Source organism: Triturus cristatus, chromosome 2_2 (genome assembly GCF_964204655.1).
Source record: "Triturus cristatus chromosome 2_2, aTriCri1.1, whole genome shotgun sequence".
Taxonomy (NCBI): Eukaryota; Metazoa; Chordata; class Amphibia; order Caudata; family Salamandridae; genus Triturus; species Triturus cristatus.
In genome coordinates this window covers 1,020,647,103-1,020,668,868 of record NC_140582.1, presented here as the reverse complement: position 1 = coordinate 1,020,668,868, position 21,766 = coordinate 1,020,647,103, and the positions used below count along the sequence as shown (strand labels likewise).

Genomic DNA, 21,766 nt, shown 5'->3' with positions numbered 1-21,766 from the left:
ATTGATTATTTTCAGAAATTTAAAAAACGAATTAATCTTGCTTTTAATATTTCTAACATGCAATTTTGTTTTCTTCATCTGAGCCTAATAGACCAGGCAGTAATACATGTATACTGCTATGCCTTATTGGATTTACTGGCGTATTTGACTCTGGATGACGGCAAAACATCTCCCGGTGCATGTGCTCTGTGGTTTAAAAGTGGTACCACATGGCTACCTCCATCTGGCTTGACTAACCCTTCTGTAGAGCCACAGTGATATGGTGCCTAAAGTGCACCTGTGGGATACAGATCAGATGTCAAATGTGGGCTGCCGTGTACTTGCACATCACCTACATGAATGACTCTAATCAGATGTCCCTGCAATCTTACAGTGCTGAAAGCAGATGCTGCAGCCAGCATCTGTCAAGGTAAAAGTTGTTTATTTAACAAGTTGAAAAACCAACCTTTCACATTAGCTAAGTCATCCATAGGTAGTGCCTGAGCCCACAGGACCTGGGTTCATATGTGTATAAAGGAGCAATGCCAAATATAGAACTGGTGTGTCTCTACAGGAACAGGATTCAAAAGTGCAATCAGCGTATATGAGGAAGAATCTGGTGTCTGTGTCTGCCTGTGGCATGGACCTCCGCCTTGGATGCTGCTCGGAGGTGCCTTTCAAGCATAAGGACTGCTAATCTCTTGTGGTCCCAGGGCCAAAGGTGAGAAGACTGGAATATGTATACAAAATCCACCAGTGTTAAAATGATCCTGTGCTGTAGCCCCTGACTCAAGAGAGTGGTTGAGTCTGTATCCCACTGCTAACTGTGCCCTGCAGTTTAGGAACTTAAAAACTGACCAGGAGAAAGATACTCAGAAAACTGGAAAGTAAGGACTGGACTTTTGGTTGTCACCGATGAGCATGGGGAGAAGCCTGTTCTCCCTGGAATCCATGCTCGAGTTCCTTAAGATAAGCTGCAAAACATTTGTATTCACGGCTGAAGGTGAGCATTCAGAGACTAACTGACCCTGCCTCTGTTCTCTGCCTCTATGATGATTTGTAGTTTGCTGGTATCAGTTTTTCATTTTAAGCACAACAGTCTCTTCAGTGGTTGCTTTTGGTAATGCACATAGAATAACTTTAACAGCCCCATTATTAACTACAAGCTTTTTTCCCCATCAAAATTCACATCTCCTCATCCCAAATTCCGATTTGTGATATTTATTCCTCATTATATCGAATAAATGTTCCTGCTTTTCGCCAAATTGGTTTAAAAATTTACTTTTTTAAACTTTAATTATCTTTCCATGTCGTTTAATTGCTTTACTAACATCTGTGAGGAAAAGCATGGTGTTTAGAGTCATAGCTATCAGGAGTAAGCCCAGGTTTTCTCACTGAAGAGTATTTACCTAACAAGGCACTGGATTACAAACTTCTTTGGAGTTGATATCTTGTCCCTCACTTAATAATGAGTGATCTCACACAATCTCTTCTGCATACTTGCCCTGTTACAAGAAGCTCGGGAAGAAACTAATGTATTGGTACCCCATTAATGTGGGGGTTCCTGGAGATGGATCACCAGAGTTGGAAGAGGCAAAGTACTGATAGGATGAGCTGCAGTTCACCCACTACCAAATCTGGTAGACCCGCAGAGAGACCTACAAGAGTGAGCACCTTCCAACGTGCCCCAATTTAGTGGGGGTGGGGAGTAGGGAGAGGTAGGAGAGAGTGTGGAGATGGAGAGTGAGAGAGGAAGAGGAGGAGTAGGAGGCGCGAGGGAGAGGTGTGACAGTGAGGTGGGCAAGGTGGGTGAGTATGGGGTGGGAGAAGTGGGATAGGGGGAGGAGGGAGAGGAAGAAGGAAAAAAGAGCGAAAGAGTTTCATTTACCTACCATATATTAGCTCCACCTGGATGACACTTCGGGTGGCGATCCAATGAGAGGAGGTTACAGGAGAAAGCATCAAGAAACCACTGTTTCTTTCTGCATACCCGCCGCCGCCATTCCAGGCCTTCTCTGTCCTCTCATAACTTCATCTGCCACCTACCCTTCAGCCTTTTTTGTGAGCACCCGTCCTACTCCTGGTTGATGTTCAATCCTCAGCCATGTTCAGGAGGCAGAGAGATGACATCAGAACCTGCGCCTCAAGCGCCCGGTCTTGCTCCTCCTGCAGCCACCTCGATCTCTCTTTCACTCGCTCTCTCTTGTGCCTATTCTCTACTTCCATCCACTTTCGGTACCTCTCGTTAGGGCCTCTCTCTCTTTTTCGCAACTCTTTTGACATTTTCTGCCCTCTTTCTCACGCTTTTTCATGCTCTCTTTTTTCACTTCTTGGTGCCTTGCTCCCTTTTTCTCGCCTCATTTTGTGCTTTTTCTCGAATTAGTGTCTCTCTTCTCGCCTCTCGAGTGCTTTTTAAGTCTGCTGCTCTTTTTTCTCCTCCCCTCTCCCAACACTCTTGTGCCTCTCATTAGGCCTTTTCCTCCTCGTCTACATTTCTTTCCTTTTTAGCTTTCAGCCTCCTTTTGTAACGCTCCTCTCACCACCTCTTGCGCTTTCACCTCCTGGTGCCTTCCCCCTGCTCCTTACCTGATTCAGGCATCTTCTTTCTTCTTCCTGCCCGTTGTAGCCCTGCCCACTGCCCCCCATGCTTCTCCCCATCCCAGGACATACTTAATGGCGGCTGCTATGCGACCCCCACTGAATTGGTGCTTTCCTTTCTCTTTTTCTCGTTTTAGTGTCCATTTTCTCACCTCTAAAGTGCTTTTTCATCCTTCTGCTCTTTTTCTCTCCGTCCTCCCTCCACTCTTGTGCCTCTCTTTAGGCAATTTTCCCCTTGTGTGCCTTACTCTCATTTCTGACTTCTCTCTTTTCTCTCTGCCCTTCAGCCCCTTTCAGCATCTGCACAGCAGACGTGCCGAAAGCACATCAAAAGGCAAGTCTGACTGCGCCCCTCCAAGCCTGAACTGTGCCCAGCACCACAACTACTAATCCGATCAGCCTCCACGCTACACAGCAGCTACCCTCTGTTCGCTCGGCCTGGGATGCTAAATCACCAGCTGCTGCAACACTGCATCACACCACACTTCACTGTAGAATCTTTCTCCTGCGTCCACTGCCACTTCACTTGCAAGAACACACCGATACCGCCCACTCGAACTATAACCACACAACACACCACCCCAAAATATGAGCAAATTCTCGCATGCATGCTCCTCAAAACCTGCTCGCTCAGCCAGCATGCCACCAAAATCTGGGATCTCTTCAGCAACAAAGCGTTAGACCTCCTCTTCCTAATGGAAACCTGGCTGAACCCAACGTTGACTCCCGACATTATAGTGGCCATCCCAGCAGGATACAAAATTGCATGCCAAGAACGCCTTTACAAACTAGGAAGAGGACTCACAATTATCTAAAGAGACACCATCAAATGAGCCACAACTACGGATACAGACACCCACTTCAATGAACACTTGCACTTCAGCCTACAAACAAATGACAGTTTTGTATGAAAGGAACCCTAGCATACAGACCACCTGGACCACAAACTAACATCAGCAACCTAATCACAGACTTCCTCGCTTCCTTCACCATCAACTCCAAGGTCTTTATACTACTAGGTAAGCTCAATTTCCACCTTGAGAACCCCACGAATCCTTGCTCCACAAACCTCCTTGAGAGCCTTAACAACATTGGACTCTCCCAGCACATCACAGATACAACACATCAAAGGACACACTCTGGATCCTATTTTCGCCACTGGCAACAAAATTAAATACAACTTTGCCTCACATGAACAGATCAATCCATCATACACAGCCAAATCTCCACACCACGAGCCAAAGCACCCACAAGCATCAACCTGCCCAGCCGGGAACCTGAACTAAAAACCAGAAGCAAACTAGCAAAATTCTGCTGAAATAGTACAACCCAACACCACCGACAACCTAGATAAGGACATCCCGAAATTTAACCAATGGATTAAGAATTGTGTAGATTCACTCTCATCCATCAAACTTGACAGATGAAGCAGAACCAACAAACAGGCCAACTGGTATACGGACAACCTTCGGGAATCCAAACACCACTGCAAACAGCTAGAAAGAAAATGGAGATTCAACCACCAAGCAGACACCAGAACCGCCCACAAGGATGCATTCAGGCACTACCGCCATCTCCTGAGAGACACAAAGAGAAAGGTCCTAACCAAACATATAGAGGCAAGCTCTAATAGATGCAAATAGATCTCAGTCATTATGGAGTTCCGCACCCTGGTGGCCACAGCCAACACCATTACACCATCACAGGAACTCTTGAACAACCTATGCAACTTCTTTCATAGCTAAATCAAAATGTCTACAGCAACCTCGAACAATAACCCAACCCTATCGATTGTATTACCAACCTGCCCACTGCCAACCAAAACACACACCTAATCAGCTGAAAAAAACTTACCGGGGAAGACACCACAGCAATAATGAAAACAGCCTACTTAGGTGCCCCAACGGACCCCCGCTTCATTACAACAACAACATGAGAGGACCACAGATCAGCAAAATCCTCACCAACAGCATCAACTCCTCCATCAAATCAGGCACCTTCCCTGAAGTCTGGAAACATGCAGCAGAACATGCCCACCTCAAAAAGCCATTGGTCGACCCCAACGAGCCGAGCAACTTCTGATCCATTTCTCCACCTACTCACCATCCACCTCGAACTCGACTACTTACTTGACTGCACCCACTCAGGCTTTTGGTGCAACCACAGCATGAAACACCCTTCATCGCGGCCACAGATGAAATCTGCACAATACTGAAACATGGAGAAAGCAATGACCTCATTCTACTCGACCTTTCCATTGCTTTCGACACAGTATCACACTACACCCACATCAGAAGACTGCATGACAAAGGCATCTAAGCAGTGGCCCTCAACTGGATATGCTCCTTCTTTACTGGAAGAATAATGCGAGTCAGACTTCCACCCTACATGTTGGAACCAAGGAGCCTGATCTGCGGAGTCCTCCAGGCCAACCCTGTTCAACATTTACACGACTTCGCTCGCCAACATCATAAGGATCTCCATCATCTCCTACACCAATGACACTCAACTCATCCTATCTTTGTCCGAGGAGCCCACCACCATCAGATCCAGCTTCTCCGACTGCATGATCAACGTACTGACTGTATGAAAGCTAATTGCCTGAAACTCAAATTTGACAAGACAGAGGTGTTTATCTTCGGGAACAAGAACTCCCCCCTTGGCCACCACAGCTCGGATCCATACTAACGAACCACGCAAGGAACCTGGGAATCATCTTTTACGACACGCTCAGCATGACAGCACAGGTCAACGCAGTCAGCTCATCCTGCTTCTATATACCCTGCAAGATCTTTAAATCGATAACCCAGAATACCAGACGTACCATCACAAGCAGATTAAACTACGGCAACATACTCTACACTAGAACATCGAACCATCTCATCCACTGACTCAGGACCATCTAGACCGCTGTAGCAAGACTTATCCTAGATCTCCCACAATGCACCCCCTTAATTCCACATCTCAGAGCGCTCCACTTGCACTCCATGCATAAACAGCACTGACTTCTCACACACACACATACATACAGGGCACTGCACAACAGTGGACTAACATACCTTACCAATTGCTTTCACTTCCACCAACCCACCAGACACCTGTGCTCAGTATCACTCTCACTCGCACACCCCCCGTTAGCGGCAAAAGCAAAACGGAAGGTCTAGCATTCTCCTACATGACATCCTACCATGAAATCCTGGAATTACCTCCTCTTCGCTTCTTGAATTCCGCAAGAAGCTGAAGACCTGTCTTTTTAACTAAATCTCGTAGGATGACTCTTTACACCCTAATTTCCACGCCTATACTACTGCTCCAGCAATTGGATACACTACCGGGTAATAAGTCACACTATGCAAATTAACATAACATAACAGAGACTGGACATGATTTTCTGGACCATGGGTACATTATTATGCATTGACCTAATCAGTTAACTTATACAACTATTGGCTAAGCAGACGATGTAGGCCTGTTTATTGCATGCCAGTAAATATACAATATAGCAGTTCTGTTTAAAACCTTTAGTACAATTACTCCAGATCCATGTCAGGACTTGAGTTGTAAGATAAAAGAATGTGTGATATCCTATTATGGAATTATAAGGAAAGCTTTCAAATATTATTATATGTACTATATTTCTTTTCAATGACATGTCAATTGTTTCACCAATAGTGGTAGGTGCAATTCTGTTGTCTTTTAACACATTGGACTCATTATGATTCTCACCACTGCAAGATGGCACCCACCAAACAGTATTTTGTTTGCTTCCTTGTCACCCTTTTCTATGTCACTGTTTTGGTATTTATGGGGAAGTTTTGACTGCATCAGTCATGTGATCAAGGCCGATGTAAGCCGAAACACGTCTTGGGATGCTGTTGAATAAAGTCTTTGCTCACCACAACAGGTTCTGAGAGAGACCATTACTTATAGATAATTGTTGATTGAGCATTTCTTAAATATATGTAAAGTTTTTATTTGAAGTTATTGAGGTTTTTTTTGGTACCATAGGACGCTTACTGATATGGTTCCTATTTCATGATCTTCTATGATATTAGGAGTACCGAGGTTTAAGTATCTAAGACTGGTATAACCTGTCAACTGCCTACTAGCATAAGCTCTACGTTATTTAGTAGTAGGATAAATGCATTAGCCAGTAGAATGTGTTTACCTTTGTCCTCTATGGCCTGTGTGTATATGTGCCAAGAGTTACATTGTACAAAGCAGTAGTGAATCGGTTTTGATCCTAACAAATGTGTAGTCAAAGCCCATTAGAGAGAAGGACGTCTCACCTTGAATTAAGCAACCATTAGTTGCACAGGGTTGACAATGGAGCTTTGAAAAAAAAATCTTAAAGCACAATGGTTACAAAAAATGAGGATTTACAGCAAATTCTGCTAGTTTTAAATATCAAATAACCCTCATTAAAGGACCTCACTCAGATTGTTCATTCTTAGTTTCCAGTGAGACTTTTTAATAGAAGGTTGTTAGTGTTTTATTCCGGCCCTTGGAAATGCTACTTTCTGGGACTTGGTACTCATGCCCCATGATCGAATCCCTTTTTAAATGCAGGTCGAATCTCCATCAGGACTGAAACAAAATGTTTAAAAAACACAGAGCCTCTGTGGGTCTGCAAATAGGAGCTTAGTTCATTCCTCTTGTTAATTGAGCAAATAACATTTATTACTAACCCATGAGTTTCATTAAGTGCCTCGAAAACTGTTTGGCGTTGGGCCATATCATGCCTTGTGTTCTTATAGCCCAGGGTTACTCATAGTATGGCCCGCGGGCCGCTGGCGGCCCGCCTGGCCTTCATAGGTGGCCCACGGACCTTGATCGAGATTACAGTAAACTCGATTACAGTACACTTCCTTGGAGTAAACAGGGAAGATGGCCGCAGGAGCAAACTTTGTGAATACGCTTTAATACGTATTCACAACGTTTCCTCCTGCGGCCATCGTCTCTGCTTACTGCTTGCCTCTGATTGGCCTGCCTGCCTCTGACGTGTTGGAATCCCGCCCTCTGATAGGGTTCCCAAATCACACTGTCTGCTACAGTGTGATATCCGCACCTCGCAGGTCACTGTGTTGAAGGAGCCTATATTGCCTCTACTTCAGAGCAGATGGTCCTTTCCCCTGCGCTCCTGTTGGAAGTCTGTGGATTTTAAAAGGAAAATAACTCTTGCATGTAACACTTGTCAAAAAAAGTTGTTGTTTACGTTTATATAACACGATTCGACTTGTGTAACGTAGTCTCGTTAACACATTTCTGGTTAAAAGCCTCTTTTTTAAAAGTCCAGGTATAAACTGTTAGCTGACTATGACCTGTCGTATTTTTGACAACCGTCTCTGAAATTCAATTTTTTACTGAAACTTCGAATCTATAAACGTGTGAACTTGAATTGATCTTTGGGGGTGAAGTGTTATATCACGAACAGCGCGGCTGATTCAAGAGTGCTCTTTAGAAGTAGACCTAAGCATCAAAGACATTGTGAATAAGAGGCCATGACAGACCCAGAGTGACCGAAAATAGTAAAAGCAGTGCACCCGCGTTCAGTTTTTTGGGATTCCAATGAAGTATTCTTCTTGGGAAAAATCAACCAAATGAACTAGGACTGCTCAGAAAATGAACGCTAAGAGCATGCATTCTTCCCACTCACTAATTTAAGTTAGCCCATGAATACCCCCATCCTGTACTACGGATTGTCCAAAGCTCTGCTTTGTGGGTTAGCCATTTTGATACACGGTATGCATGCTCCGATATCTCTGCATTCTTTTAATCCACGACTGCCGGGTCTAGGCTCACCCCACACATCTGGCGCTGACCCCAAGCATTCAGAATGTTTCCTTCGATTTCTCTCTGTTCCATCATGCTGAGTCGTCCTAGGCCACGTGTGCCACTATACAAAATGTTAAATAAATTGACAGAAGGCATGAATTGCGTATATATATATATATATATATATATATATATATATATATATATATATATATATTTTCTACTCGCCCAATTCTGCCCCACCCCCGGAGAACCTTCACAAAAAGGTTTTTTTTTATACTCTAGCTCTGCCCCCCACTGATTCCGCCCCCACTGACTCCACCCCTACCAGTGCGGCCCTTGGCCACTAACCACACTGTAATTTTGGCCCCCGAAAGAAAGTTTGTGAGTACCCCTGTTATAGCCGATGGTCACACTCCCTCACAGTGTCACTGGATGCAGAATTGGTAAGCACACAGCTGTTCCACAAGAACTTACAATGATTTTAAAATACAAGCAAAGCACTTTTAAAGTGTCTTCCAAATTTTATATGCTGCCTTGGTGGGGTTCTGATTCTCTTTTTAGGTCTCGCCTAGCATTGCTGTGCACATGCGCAGTCGCTCGGCGAGATTTAATGCTGATGAGCACTTTTCTGAAAAGGGCTTGAAGCCCCTCCCCTTATTTCCATTGGCTCGCGTCACCGTTTATGTTAAACGGTGCACCGCCATTGGGAATAAGGTTTCCAAGGTGCCTCCTTTTTGCTTTTTTGGCCGGCCCACCCGGACTGGCTCTCCTGATTTCCTTCTGTCGTGAGGGAAAATCTTATCTTTAGTGGGCGTGTTGTTTTTTGGGTGTTCGCTGAACCGTTGCTGTGTGTTAGCGGCTTGCAGCGTACAAGAGGGAGGAGCGCACCAACAACGAGGTAAGATTTATTTTCTTAAATATATTGTAGTTTAAATAATGTACACATCCGGCCTCACTCTCGGTGCCTTATTCAGATTTCGCTCAGTTGAATTTAAACACTGCAAGAACTGGAGGAACCCGCTTGTTTTCAGCCCCTCTTTTGACCCTTGCTCCCTCCTGGCTTCTGACCAACTATTTTGCCCCTTCAAGCCTCTAATCCCCTCCGCTCAGCCCCCCTCCCCCCTCTACACTCTGACACCCATCTGCCCCCCCCTTCCTCTCCCACTTCCAATATCTGCTCTCCTGCCCGTTTACTCTAGGAACCTTGCCTTCAGGCCACGGAGAGCGCTGCCCAGGCAGACCCTCGCAACCCCAGCCCTGCCGGGACAGCTCAGCGACTTACGCGCCCGCTGCGGAGGTCTACAAGCCTCTTGCAAGTTACAAATTCCACTTGCTCAGTTGAATGGATGAGTTTATACAATTCTATTAAACTCTACGCCACGGTTTTCTAAATATCAGGGAAACAGATTTGAACCAAATGGGGCCAAGAAAAATCTGAAAATACTTAATTCAGTCCATCTCGGTGCTTTCTGGCGCTTTGAGCAATTTAAATTAAACGAATGAACAATGTACCATTCAAGATGTTTTAAGCAACGCCGCCACTGCCAGCATGTTTCCTTTCTGCCACTTAAGAACGTTTTGAGACACGGAACATAAAGGCACAGAGTGCCTAGATGCGGAAAGAGAGGCACCGAGCGTCTAGAAGCGGAAAGAGAGGCACCCCACATCTATACAGATTGATGAAAAGCAACTGCATTTATTTGAGATTTTCACTGCCAGAATGCACAGTCAGGCCGTCTTAGAACACCAGTATGTGTTTTGTTTTTCATATAACTCGACAAGCAGGCCACAAGAGGTGTCAAAAGACATAAGAGTTGAGGCGCTGAGAAGCTAAAACTACTATGCAGCACTGTGCTAGTGTAATCTGCTCCTATTTTATTAAAGGCTCTCTTTTCCTGTGAAGTATGCACGGATAGCGGTAGAGGGACAATTTTCAGGATGGGGTGCAGCGATTAATGTTACATAACTAAAGTCCTAGGGATTGTGAAAACTCCAAGTGTCGCACAAAGAAAGAGTGTAGCAAATGTGCCAGCACCATTAATCAGGAGAGTGGTAAGGGTGTGGTGCACACCGTCACAAATAAATCACTAAAGCATTGTGTGGCAGAGCACTGTCATTTACAGACAGCACATATTCCACTGAAATGGGCACAACACTTGTACAGTTGTGCAGTTTTATTGACAAAACAGTAAAGCACACAAACAATAATGGATGGCAAACAGGTGTCAATAAACATTTATCATTTGTGGATTACCAAGAGTATTGTTTTGTATTGACCCTATTAAAATTTGTACCCATCACACTACAAAATTAACACGCATTAAAAATGCAATACGTCTCGCCTTTCATTAAGTTAAAGCCATTTGCTTTGCTATACAATACCATTAGCAAAGCAAATGGCTTTAACTTAATCAAAGGCGAGACCTATTGCATTTTCAATGCTTGTTTCTTTTATGGCAGAATGTCTAAAAATACATTATTCAGCTAGTTTATTTGGCATTTGGTGACGGATACATTTCTCTACTAACAGCAGGACAACATTACTAAAACTTTGAATTAGCTGACTGAAGGTGAACATAACAGTTGCAAGTGTGTAAATATGTACGTGCATTTGTATGCTACATTCCTGGCTGGAAAGCAACAAAGCGTTGAAAAGAGGCGCTGGTCGCCTAACATACATTTTTAAGAACACTGATAGAGAAGCAGCGAGAATGTGATTACCTAAGGGGTTAGTTAGGTGATTGTTTCATTTATAGGTTAAAGGGAAGCAATTAATCAGTAAATCAGTACATGTGCCATAATGTGTGGGCATTTACCACCAATTCCTATGAATTTAACCCACACTAATAATTATTCATCACATAAAGTTCTATTATAAAGATGTTGGGCCATAAACAAACTTCTTTTAGAATAGTAACAACTATCTGTTCAGACAAAGCTCACTGGTTAGACATTGTAGAGCAACCACCAGTATGTACTCCCATCTGGTACTCTTTTACAAGTAGTGGCTATTTAGGTAGCAGTTCTAGGATAAAGTACATGGAAAAAGTGCACAACCCAAGCAACAACCGTGCTGCTAATGGGGGCTGGTTCATTTGGGAAGACAAAAGCAACAACAACTAATGAAGCTTAAGATCATGTTCCTCATTTCACTCGTAGATGGTTTTTAGTAGGGTTGATCCGTAGAAATTAGGTCATTCCATACCTATAATAGGCCACTACAAAGTAGGTGGCTTCATCAAAGACCAAAACAAAGACAAAAAGAGTGGACAAACATAGCAAGATTTGTCACAAATGAGGCATTAATGCATACAAATCTGTATCTTACCAACAAGTAAGTAGCAATGGCAACATCTTCATACACAAACTTCTCAGGATCAGTTACTTCGGGCCACACCTTTGGAAAAAGTTGTTATAAGCACAATCAGTTTTCTGATTTAATAGGATTTTCACATTAGGTGGTAATATTATTATGAAAGTATAGCATGCTTTGCAAAGTTTTTAGATGAAAAGGAAAGATGAACAGTAACCAGAAGGTACTGCAGGTACACTTGGTTACTCTACATACGACTAAATACCAGATCATCTTGCACGTTTGCCGGGCAAGGGGCACTGACGTGAGCATCAATGCGCACAGAAACAAATTGCTTGCTAGCCTCCCACATAGCACATTTAATTTTGTAAGAAATCTCTCTGAAAATCTGCTAGATATACCTGTTCATGACCTTCTTTGACCAGAATACACCAGAGTTCACTGTTACATAGCATACATTGTCAAGCTAATAGGGATTTTGCTTGCGTAACAAATAATGGATATTTGTAATTTTTAAGGTCAGAAAAGGTGTCAAAATGGTGTAAACATCTGCATCGTACAAACGTATCCAAACATTAAACAACCAGAAGGAAAACTAAGGACAACAGTAGGTATATCAGCAAAGAAACTCCAAGACACCCTCTTCTTCGTACGGACGAACCTGTGATTCTAAGACTTGTTTAAAATTGAAAGACCAAATTAAAGGCACAAGCACAGGATTTTAGATTGAGCACTAAGCAGGCCCAGGTTCGTCCAAAAATCCTCACATGCAAAACTACATCCACCACAACATGGTCAACAGGGTTGCCAATCTTCAGTTTTTTTCACTCTGGACATACCTAAGAGAAACAATGGAGGGTGGGTGGTCGTAGAAAAAGAAAGAGTCGATTAGGAGTACAGTCATTACTGTGAGTAGAATTCAACTATTCACAGGCTCCAGGTGCACATCTCGATGACTGACAGAAAGAGTATAAAAAGGAAAGAGTAAGTTTGATAGGAACATTACAAAAAGTGAGAAAAACCAAAATGGGTGCAAGGGAAAGCAGAAATGGAGCCTTTTTGTAATATTTTAAAGCAAATCCTAGTAACAAAAATTGACTGATTCGCGAAGCCATGTGTGTGAGTTTTTTTAACTTCCCCAATCAAAATTACTGCTTCTGCACTTCTTTTCAATAACACTATTTGAGTTGATCCTTATTTTGCTTAGCAAATTCATTGACAAGTCCATCCGGACAAAAAAGCTTTCTGTCTGTTTATGTCTATTGAGAATCTTAATTGCGATTTTAATTCACATATATTTAGGAGATCTACTGTGAATCTCATCATCATTAATCATAAATGCATTCATTTAAGAAATATTAGGTAGAGTATAAATCATTAAGCTAATTTCTACAGAAATTTCAGAAACATTTTATTTGTCATTGCTAGGCATTATAGCAGAACATTGGGACAGATGTACATAGCTTTAGGTGTGCAATTATCTAATAAAAAATGTTTGTGAATTGCTATTTTGTGATTGCAAACAGCTATGAACAAATGTGTGTTTCACACATTTAGCGATTCTCAGTGGGTACCAAATAGACCTACCTCATTAATAATCATGAGGTGGATCGCATTTTGTAACCCTATAGGAATCATCAAAAGTTACAGGGATGGAGGCCTGCTGGGGTCAGCAGACCACCATGACTGTGATTACTTTTAAATAAAGCAATTTTTCATTTATGTATTTAAATGCAGCCTGTTTTTCATAAAGGAGAACATGATTTCAGCATTTACCTTAACCATTTCTTTATACTTTTCTTTCAGCTCCTGATAAAGCTTGCTGTATCGTATCACAGAAATGAGGGACAAAGTGCTCTTGAAATCACTTTTCTTGGGCTCGGCAGACCACTTGGCCAGTTTGGGGAGAAGTTCATTTACCAGCCACTCTGGTTTTGGGTAAACAACTCCATCTGATTTCCAGCCATCTAAGCATAGAGCTAAAACAGAAATAAACCTTCAAAATAAAAGGAAAGGCCATTAGAAGATGATGGTTAACTACATCACATTATCTGTCTTTTTTTCTTTAAACAGTGGAAGGGTCAGGACATAGGCAGGTGTAGAAGCATTAAACACTTCACTGAAGTACACAGTGTAGTAATTCAATAACTAAAAAGGACAAGCCGATATCCTATATGATTAACAGGAAAAATCATAGGGACCTTGTAAGATACTTATTTATTCTATGACCAGAAAGGTAGTTTTTCATTAAGTTATTTTGTTGTAGTGGGAAAAACATAGTGGGTTCGATGTGCGCCTTCTAAATCACAAGCTGTCTTTTTTCAGTGTCTCTTTCCTAACTGAGCGTGCTAAATCAGGATACAACATTTAATGCACTCTGAGAAACTCAAACTGTGTTAGGGATTAGTTCACCAGAACCTAGCCAGTCAACTCTCTCACTTACAGGGAGGAAGGGGGGTAGGTGGCACCTCAATGACTCTGCAATATCTGGGAACCATTGTATTCTGAAGGACGTTTAAAAAAATGAAAAATGTATGTTGCAACATACTACTGTGTATCTAAGGACAGCTGTGGTCTCTTCCAGTTGGTAACACAACGTTAACACAGTTTCGTAAACCAGCAAAGAATGCTTTGCCTCCATGTTCTGATTGCCATTATATTCCTTGGAATATGGCAAGATATACATACTCTTTTGTTGTTGTGAAAAGGTTGCATTTACTTAGGCAGAACAAATTATCAAATAATTTGATACATTTCTTCAACTTTTAATTATTTTTACTATATACACTCTTATAAACGATCCTTTATTATAAATTCCTATTGTAAGCTTCTAATAAAATTGTTTTCTTCCCATCCTTTAAAACACGCCCCTTGACAACATGTCTTTAACTGTAGGAAGGCCCTTGAGTTCGCCTCTAGTCTAACTTTGCAATTCTTTAATCGTGTTGTTTCATTATGAGACTCTGCTGCTCATATTTTCCATCCAACCTGACCATCTGATTGGCCCACTGGTCGGCAAGCTGATTAGAAACCACGAGCAGGGTCCTGCCCGCTCCTTGTGTTTTGTTTCTATCCCTTACATCTAAATAATGTATCCTCTTTTTCTATATTTCCTTGCCACTCCACTACTGTCCATTCATGCTTTACCCTTCAACTCATAACTAACAACTTTTCTGGTCTCTCTTTCATTTTTTTTATAAAGCATGGCAATTTATTGCAAACTTGGCCCCATTTTTTCACCACACACAACTGAACACATCTCCTTACTTCTGCCTTGACTTTGGTCCAACTGATACATTGCTCTCTTTACCTTTAAGCACTCTGACCCTACGCTCCCTTAATCATGCCTGACGTATCGCATTATATGTTGCTTTTCCTAGCCAATGACTCTACGGGGTGTTGTTTGATTCACCGAAAACATCAATATAACCACATTTTAATATAGTATATCTTCCCTGCCTATTTGACACAATTATCTACAAATATGTTGCCTCTCTGCATATAAAATGTAAGAAACAACAATATTGGTGTCAACCCACACCTTACCAGTCCCAGCAAGTCTAACTCTCTCCCAAATGTTCTCCTTTTCAATACTAAGTGAGTAGGTTGGGAAATGGGTTGCCGTGACCCAGTGTAACTGAGACAGGACCAGAAATCAGTGATGACCCAAACGAGAGACGGAATCTGTACACACGCTGGGGTGAGTATTACTAACAACATTTAAAAAAGAAATGAATTAGATACTAATAAGACAAGATTAATTAGATTAGATAAAAAGGCTTTAGAGGTTCACAAAGAGTATTCTTTGCCACTAATTAGAGACTGATTAGTGCCTAATGTCTATTCCATAGGTTGTGGACAGGAAATACATACATACTTGAATGGAAACTCACCATTCATCATCCTTGGCATGTGAAAGTCGAATTTGATAAACATTACTTCTGTTCACCTGAACATTTTCTCCTTCCACTTTCTTCAAGGGTATAAATGTCACAACTCCATTAGAAATATCTGTAATTAGTCGGCAAAATCAGAAGCAGGATACTTCGATAGGTAGCAGTTTCATACTTCTAACATCATATAAACAACTTTAGCAAATACTTCCTTACATTTTAATTAGCATTTACTACCACACTTTTCCATATGTAAGCATCGCAAATGGTTAATTTGACACAACTTAATGATGCTCAATTATCGACTTCAGATGGATGAAGCCCCCCTTTATCTGAAATTATGGCTTCTAAGGTTCCATCATATGTGATTAGCAAGCACTTCAGCTGAGGCATGTTGCCAGTTAAATGTTCAAAATTTAGCAAAAGAGCGTGCTTCAACAAAAATCGATTTCCATTCCCCAAACATAAGCAGGTGTCCTAGTTGTCATCACGCCTTCATGGTGTTCACCAACGTTTAGTATCTGGGGTTATGTTTTCTTTTGTCTAACTGGTTGAACGGGATTCACTGGATGTTCTTAAGTCTGGTGTGGGTGGGGTTGGGGTACTCTTGGGGATTTCCCTTATTGGAGTTAAACTGTTTACTGACAACGCACATCAGTTCACCGCCACATATTGTCTGGGCTTAATGCCCGAGTTGCATTCTTATAATCTCGCTCCATAGTATGACTGAAACAGTAGATCTAGCGGCCATTACCTGGAACATACGTGGTATCAATAACCTGCGTAAAGGGAAGCAACTATTGTCATATCTTGATAGACACGCATCCCCTCCCACGCTCCGAGCATGCTTTCGCCAAGACCTGGGCACTGTTAAATGGTAGCGGCAGTTTCAGTCGATATCTTCCAAGTATTTTGCCCGGCGATAATCGCCTCTCATACCACTCGATAATTTACCAATAAAAGAGGCAGGCGCCGGAGACTGGAAGGCAGGAAACAAGGTTTTATTCCGTCGGAGCAGAACACATCAGATCAGACAGCAAGGTATCGTCACGAGGTGCTCTAACTGCATCTCTGAGACCTGGTCTCTTATACACTGGTTTATTGCTTTATTACACATAGTACATTCTTGTGATTCCCTTGATGTGCGGGGAAATATCCCCTGAAGCCCCGGTTCAGATCCGATCCCACACATAGATACAGTAGAAGTTCCCACCCTACCCGCAGTGGGAGATGGCTATCGCGCAGCAGGGAATTCCGCTAATTCCCGGGGGTGTGTGCAACTGGCCGGGTCTCAGGGGGTAGGGGCTTTGATTCTACTGTAATCCCTTTGATGTGGGGTGTTTCCTTTACAGTAGGGGCAATAAACTGCATCCGCAGGGCTAGGTGATGGCCTGGGACCAGTTCGGTCAATGGGGCGCAGAGGAAGGGGGTTATCAAAGGAGAGGCATGACCATGTATGGGTTTGTCGGTCGGAAGTGGTTCCGTAGCAGGGTCGCGCAGAAGGAGAGGGTTTATGGCCTGTATGAGAGAGCGGGGGTGGCCAGCGCGCGGGGGATGCTCGCAGCGCCAAGGGGACCGCGCTGGCGATTGACAATGAGTGGGGTGTCTAAAATGGCGGCCGTGCATTCGTTGCGCGTGGTGCTGGGGAGGGGCAAGATGGCGCAGATAATGTTCAGTTTGCGAGCTAAATTTCCACAGTCCTCCCTTTTAACATATCTCGCCAGCTTGTCCGGCCAATATTTGCCTTTGTTAGCCTTTCAGTTACAGTATCGTCAATGTTCGTCACACATTTTAAAGATACAGAGTCTTTAGGGTAGGCAGGAGTAATCTGACACATTTGTACATTGTCTCATACAGTTTGATGAAGCAGGCGAGGAGGAAGTACATTCAAAGTTGCAGTATAGTTGTGTACATGGCTGGTGTTGTATGAATGTTACTATACAAAGTTACATTTTCTTAACTTCTCAGTGTACAGTCGGAAGTGATTGATGCAACACCATGAAAACTTGATAAGAAGATAGTTAATATAAAAAGGTGGTTGGGAGAGGATTTTCGACTTTGACATGGGTTCTTCTTTCCAGTGTCCTTTTTATAAAGAGCTATCACTGGTAAGCTCTCATTGTTGTTCTTCTTTCGTTGGCACTGTTGAGCACCGGCGGCGGAGCTAAGGTCCAGCTCAAATCCAATTTCTCACGTTGCAGGGTGTGATCATTCATTGTTCTCCGATCACAGCCCTGTTCCTTAACACAGTTCACCATAGGTACTTTGAGACAGGGTACCTGCCTTTTGTTCTTCTGTGGGTGGGTCAGATTCATAATCCATATAAAAGATGGTGAGAGAGAGAAGGGTGTGACGTGCTTCGGGACGCCGAGGGAAGAGGGGGTGGAGTGGGATCAGATCAAATATGTGGACCAAGGGGAGCAGAATCTTCCAGCACTGGGCCCATCAATCGGGCCCGACGGGTTGAGACTTCAGGCACGCTGGTCGGTGAGCAGGGGGCCTCGAGGTAGCCCCTCGCGCTTATCGTCCTGAAAAAGGTGTCTCGTCCCATGCCCTTTTTGCTTCGTAGCCTCCCCCTTGGTCGATGCCATAGATGTTCCAAGGTCTGCAGCCAGGCTGTGCGTCACGTCCGACCCCTCCCTTCCGATGGCAGCACGTTATCTTTAAATGGGTACAAGAAACAAAAGTCTTAGAGAGTTGGCAGGGAAGACATTTACATACTTCATCCTCTCTCCCAACCACCGAGTAGTCGCGGACATGTTTTTATCGGTTGCTGCATGATTGGTGTCTCTTAACTCTGATGATAGTGTGTGCGTTACTAATCTTATCAATTATTGTTGTGGTGCAAGTTTCTGTGGGTGTCCCTGTCCATCGTCTGGCCCCCTAGGTGTCGATTCCTGCGCCTGATACTGGTTGTAGGAAGCCTGACATCGGTCAACCTCCTAGTATATAAAAAAAAAAGAAATTCGAACCGGCTTCTCCGGCAGAGGCTCGTTCGTCCCAACACAAGTTTTGTTACTACATATTTCTTTCCGAGGACTGCTAAGTTTATAAAAAGAAAGTGCGAGGTGCTACTGTCACGGGTTCACGAGTATCCATTTCGGGGAGGAACATAAGCTAAGCATTATTTTTGCTGGTGACAATAGATAACCCTTTATCAGTTTAGGCGAGGTTTTATTAGTGAATAAGGTCATCAGCTGTGTCGTTCGAAATACTCTGAGGCGGCTAGTATAGGGCTGGGGTTATCTTTGGGAGAACAGGGTGCTTTAGACATATTACTTCGGGGTAATTGGGCGGGAGTAATTCTGGGTGGTGGAGATGGTGTCCTTTAAGAACAAAAACCACTGACATATAGTCCCCGTGTTGTGGGTCAGATTGGGGGACATCAGTCGTCTTACCTGTCCTTTCCTTCTCAGCCGATTAGGCTTAATGTTTGTAAAAAGGAGAGGTAGTAACGTGGTAAAGTATGTTTGTTTTTGTTTCTGTCAATTTGTTCGAACACCACTGTGTTCAGGCCAATTATACACTTACCAAAGGGGTGTATGTCGTTTAATTTATTCAAGAAGAAAAGAGGGCGAGAGAGAGAGAGAGAGCCTTTTGCGAGGGAGGGGGAGAGAGAGAGAGAGAGAGAGAGAGAGAGAGAGAGAGAGAGAGAGAGAGAGAGAGAGAGAGAGAGAGAGGGAGATGTGCATCAAGTAGGCTATTTTGGCATACACACGACATAAAACGAGAGAGAGAGAGATGGGTAAGATAATAGGCCACTTGGTGCACATACAACATGGGGTAGCATGGGTCTGTTCCATGTAAGAAAACACAAGCGGGGAAAAGACATAAATTCGGTGATCATGTACACACAAATGTCGGATAGGGTATGACAGCACATGCAACAAGATGGAGACTCAGGGTTGCGTCGAGCACGGGGACCTCTCCTTTCCTGTCCTCTATTCCTATGCACGCTGCGTACCTTTAGTATTTTGTAGTTTATCTTATGGGTTGTCTGACCCTTTTATTCTCCTCCCTTTGATCGGTGGACGCACACTTCAATCATACAATGACGCTCTCTTCAAGTGACCCAAACATGAAATGCATACACATTCATATCGTATAGTCGTAGTATACACGCACAATCATGTCATACAGTTTTCCACGTTTCCAATGATGATCTGTAATTTTTCGCACTATCTCGCAACATTTGTCTATGGTTTCCCTGATATTGAACTTGGTGCGGTCCGTGTCCACTCCACTTTTCAGTCGGAACTTCGTCGTGACCTATAGAGGGGAAAATAAGAGGGGAGGGGAGGTGCAGTAGTAAAAATACCTTAGCGCGTGTAGACACGAAAAAGTTCTACCTACCATGTACCAGGCTAGCCGCAGGAGTGTGTGATACCACGGACTTATTATTCTCTAGGTCGATGCGAAGATGTTCTAGTTCATTCATTTCCTGAATTCGGGTTCCCTGGTCGTACATGTATTTCTCAATTGGTCGTATATTGTGGTGCAAGATATCATACCTTGCGTTCGGTATATACCTTATAGTTGATCATTGATTTGACAACTCTTTGAAAAGGACAGGCATGGTGGGTACAAATTCCGTAAAACAAAAATGTGTTAGGCAAATCGAGTTTGTATTATCGGCATGCTTTCGCTTAGGAGTAACAATCATTTGTTCAAAAAGGAAAAAACTTTCAACAACCTAGATGATTAGTCATGACACTGATTTCGTAATTCCTTTTTTTTTTTTTTTTTTAAGAAGCCCTTTATTTAAAACAATGTCAGTATGGAAATACGGGCCTACAGCCGCCATAGATCGGCCACGGTGTGAGAGGCGTCGAGCAACATGAGCAACACTAGATTAATATAAAAAATTTGGTTCCCCCCTTTCCCCCACCATCATGTGTGAAAGTATCGCATACATATATATATGTCTTTTTAACACAAATGTCACGTGGCTGGAACGCCACAAGGAGTTATAGGCCACTCCTACATCAGCGCCATCTTGGGGCGGGGTCGGGCCAGTGCACAGTCTAAGTCTTTCCATGAATTTAGCAGTTGAACCAGAATTCCTTTCGGTGGTTCGAGAACCTTCGTTAGCGTCAAGCTTTGCGTCAGCATGGCGTCACTGCAACCTTGTAGCAATGCCATGGTTCGTTCTTAGGGCGGGGGCAGCAGGCGGGTTCTTCCGCCGACGCTTTACTTTCTCACTGCACCAAGCGGAGGCAAGGCGGCTGCCGCCCGGGGAAAAAAAGAGCAATGGCGGTGGTTTTGTCCTTACCGGAAGTCCGCAGGAGTCGAATGTCAAATGACTCCAACCAATTCTGCAAGGCTGAGGGGAGCGTTCTGTCAAGGGTGGGGCCCATGCCCTAGCAAACAAGCTTTTGAGTCCAGAATTGTCTCACGGTGGGCCAGGCCTGGAACCGGAGGGGTCGGCCGCCGGAGTTCAAGGGCAGCAGTAGCAGCAGCTCCTCGGTACAGTCACCGGAGAGGAGCCAGCAGCAGTAACAGTAGCAGATCGGGTGGTGCTGCCACCGGAGTGGCATCAGTTGCAGCGACAACAGCAATCCGGAGGACATCATCATCGGAGTGGGCCCCTACTTACTTGGCTGCGGGGGCCCACTCCCCGCGTCGGGTGCTAGCGGTAGTCCTGGTGAACCCTGTCCTTGGGTGGTTGCCTGGCGGCCGCGTGCAGGGGTGCCGGCTCAGCCGAACGGCGAATGAAGTGGCAGGGCGCAACTCAGCTGGCCGACGTGTGAAAGGCGTGGTTTGGGGTGCCCTCATCTGATGGCGAGCCTCCACCTGGGGAGGTGGGGGAGGTCCGTTCGCGTCGCCTCCCCCCGCCAGGGCACCCTCCGTTATTGAAGGAAGAAGTGACTGGGAAGACCCGCACAGCGTGCCAGGGTGAAATTCAGCAGGCCGATGAAAAAGATGGCTGGGTGCAGCTCAGCTGGCCGGAGAGTTAAAGGCGGTTGGGATGCCTGGCAAGCCTCCACCTGGGGAGGTGGGGGAGGTCCGTTCGCGTCGCCTCCCCCCGCCAGGGCAGCAGCCATAATTGAAGAAAGAAAGAAAACGGGAAGGTCCGCACAGCGTGGCGGGCTTCGCCTTGGTATTTGCCAGAACTTCGGCGCTTCGTATAGCCTCCGGCCTATTCGCACAATCGCTCGCCACTGATGTCAATGGATTTTTGCATGGTTTTTATAGCCCAAAGTCA

General features: G+C 44.0%; 1 protein-coding gene across 1 annotated transcript in view; it reads right to left on the bottom strand.

Moving 5' to 3' along the window:
• The window catches only part of TRMT44 (tRNA methyltransferase 44 homolog), a 309,668-nt gene that overhangs the window by 235,160 nt on the left and 52,742 nt on the right, over positions 1-21,766 (bottom strand). The window contains exons 2-4 of the mRNA XM_085642485.1: positions 15,562-15,679; positions 13,445-13,664; positions 11,684-11,752 (exon numbers count right to left, since the gene is read on the bottom strand). Coding sequence (XP_085498611.1) covers positions 11,684-11,752; positions 13,445-13,664; positions 15,562-15,679 — 407 coding nt within the window. The remainder of the gene's footprint in view (positions 1-11,683; positions 11,753-13,444; positions 13,665-15,561; positions 15,680-21,766) is intronic.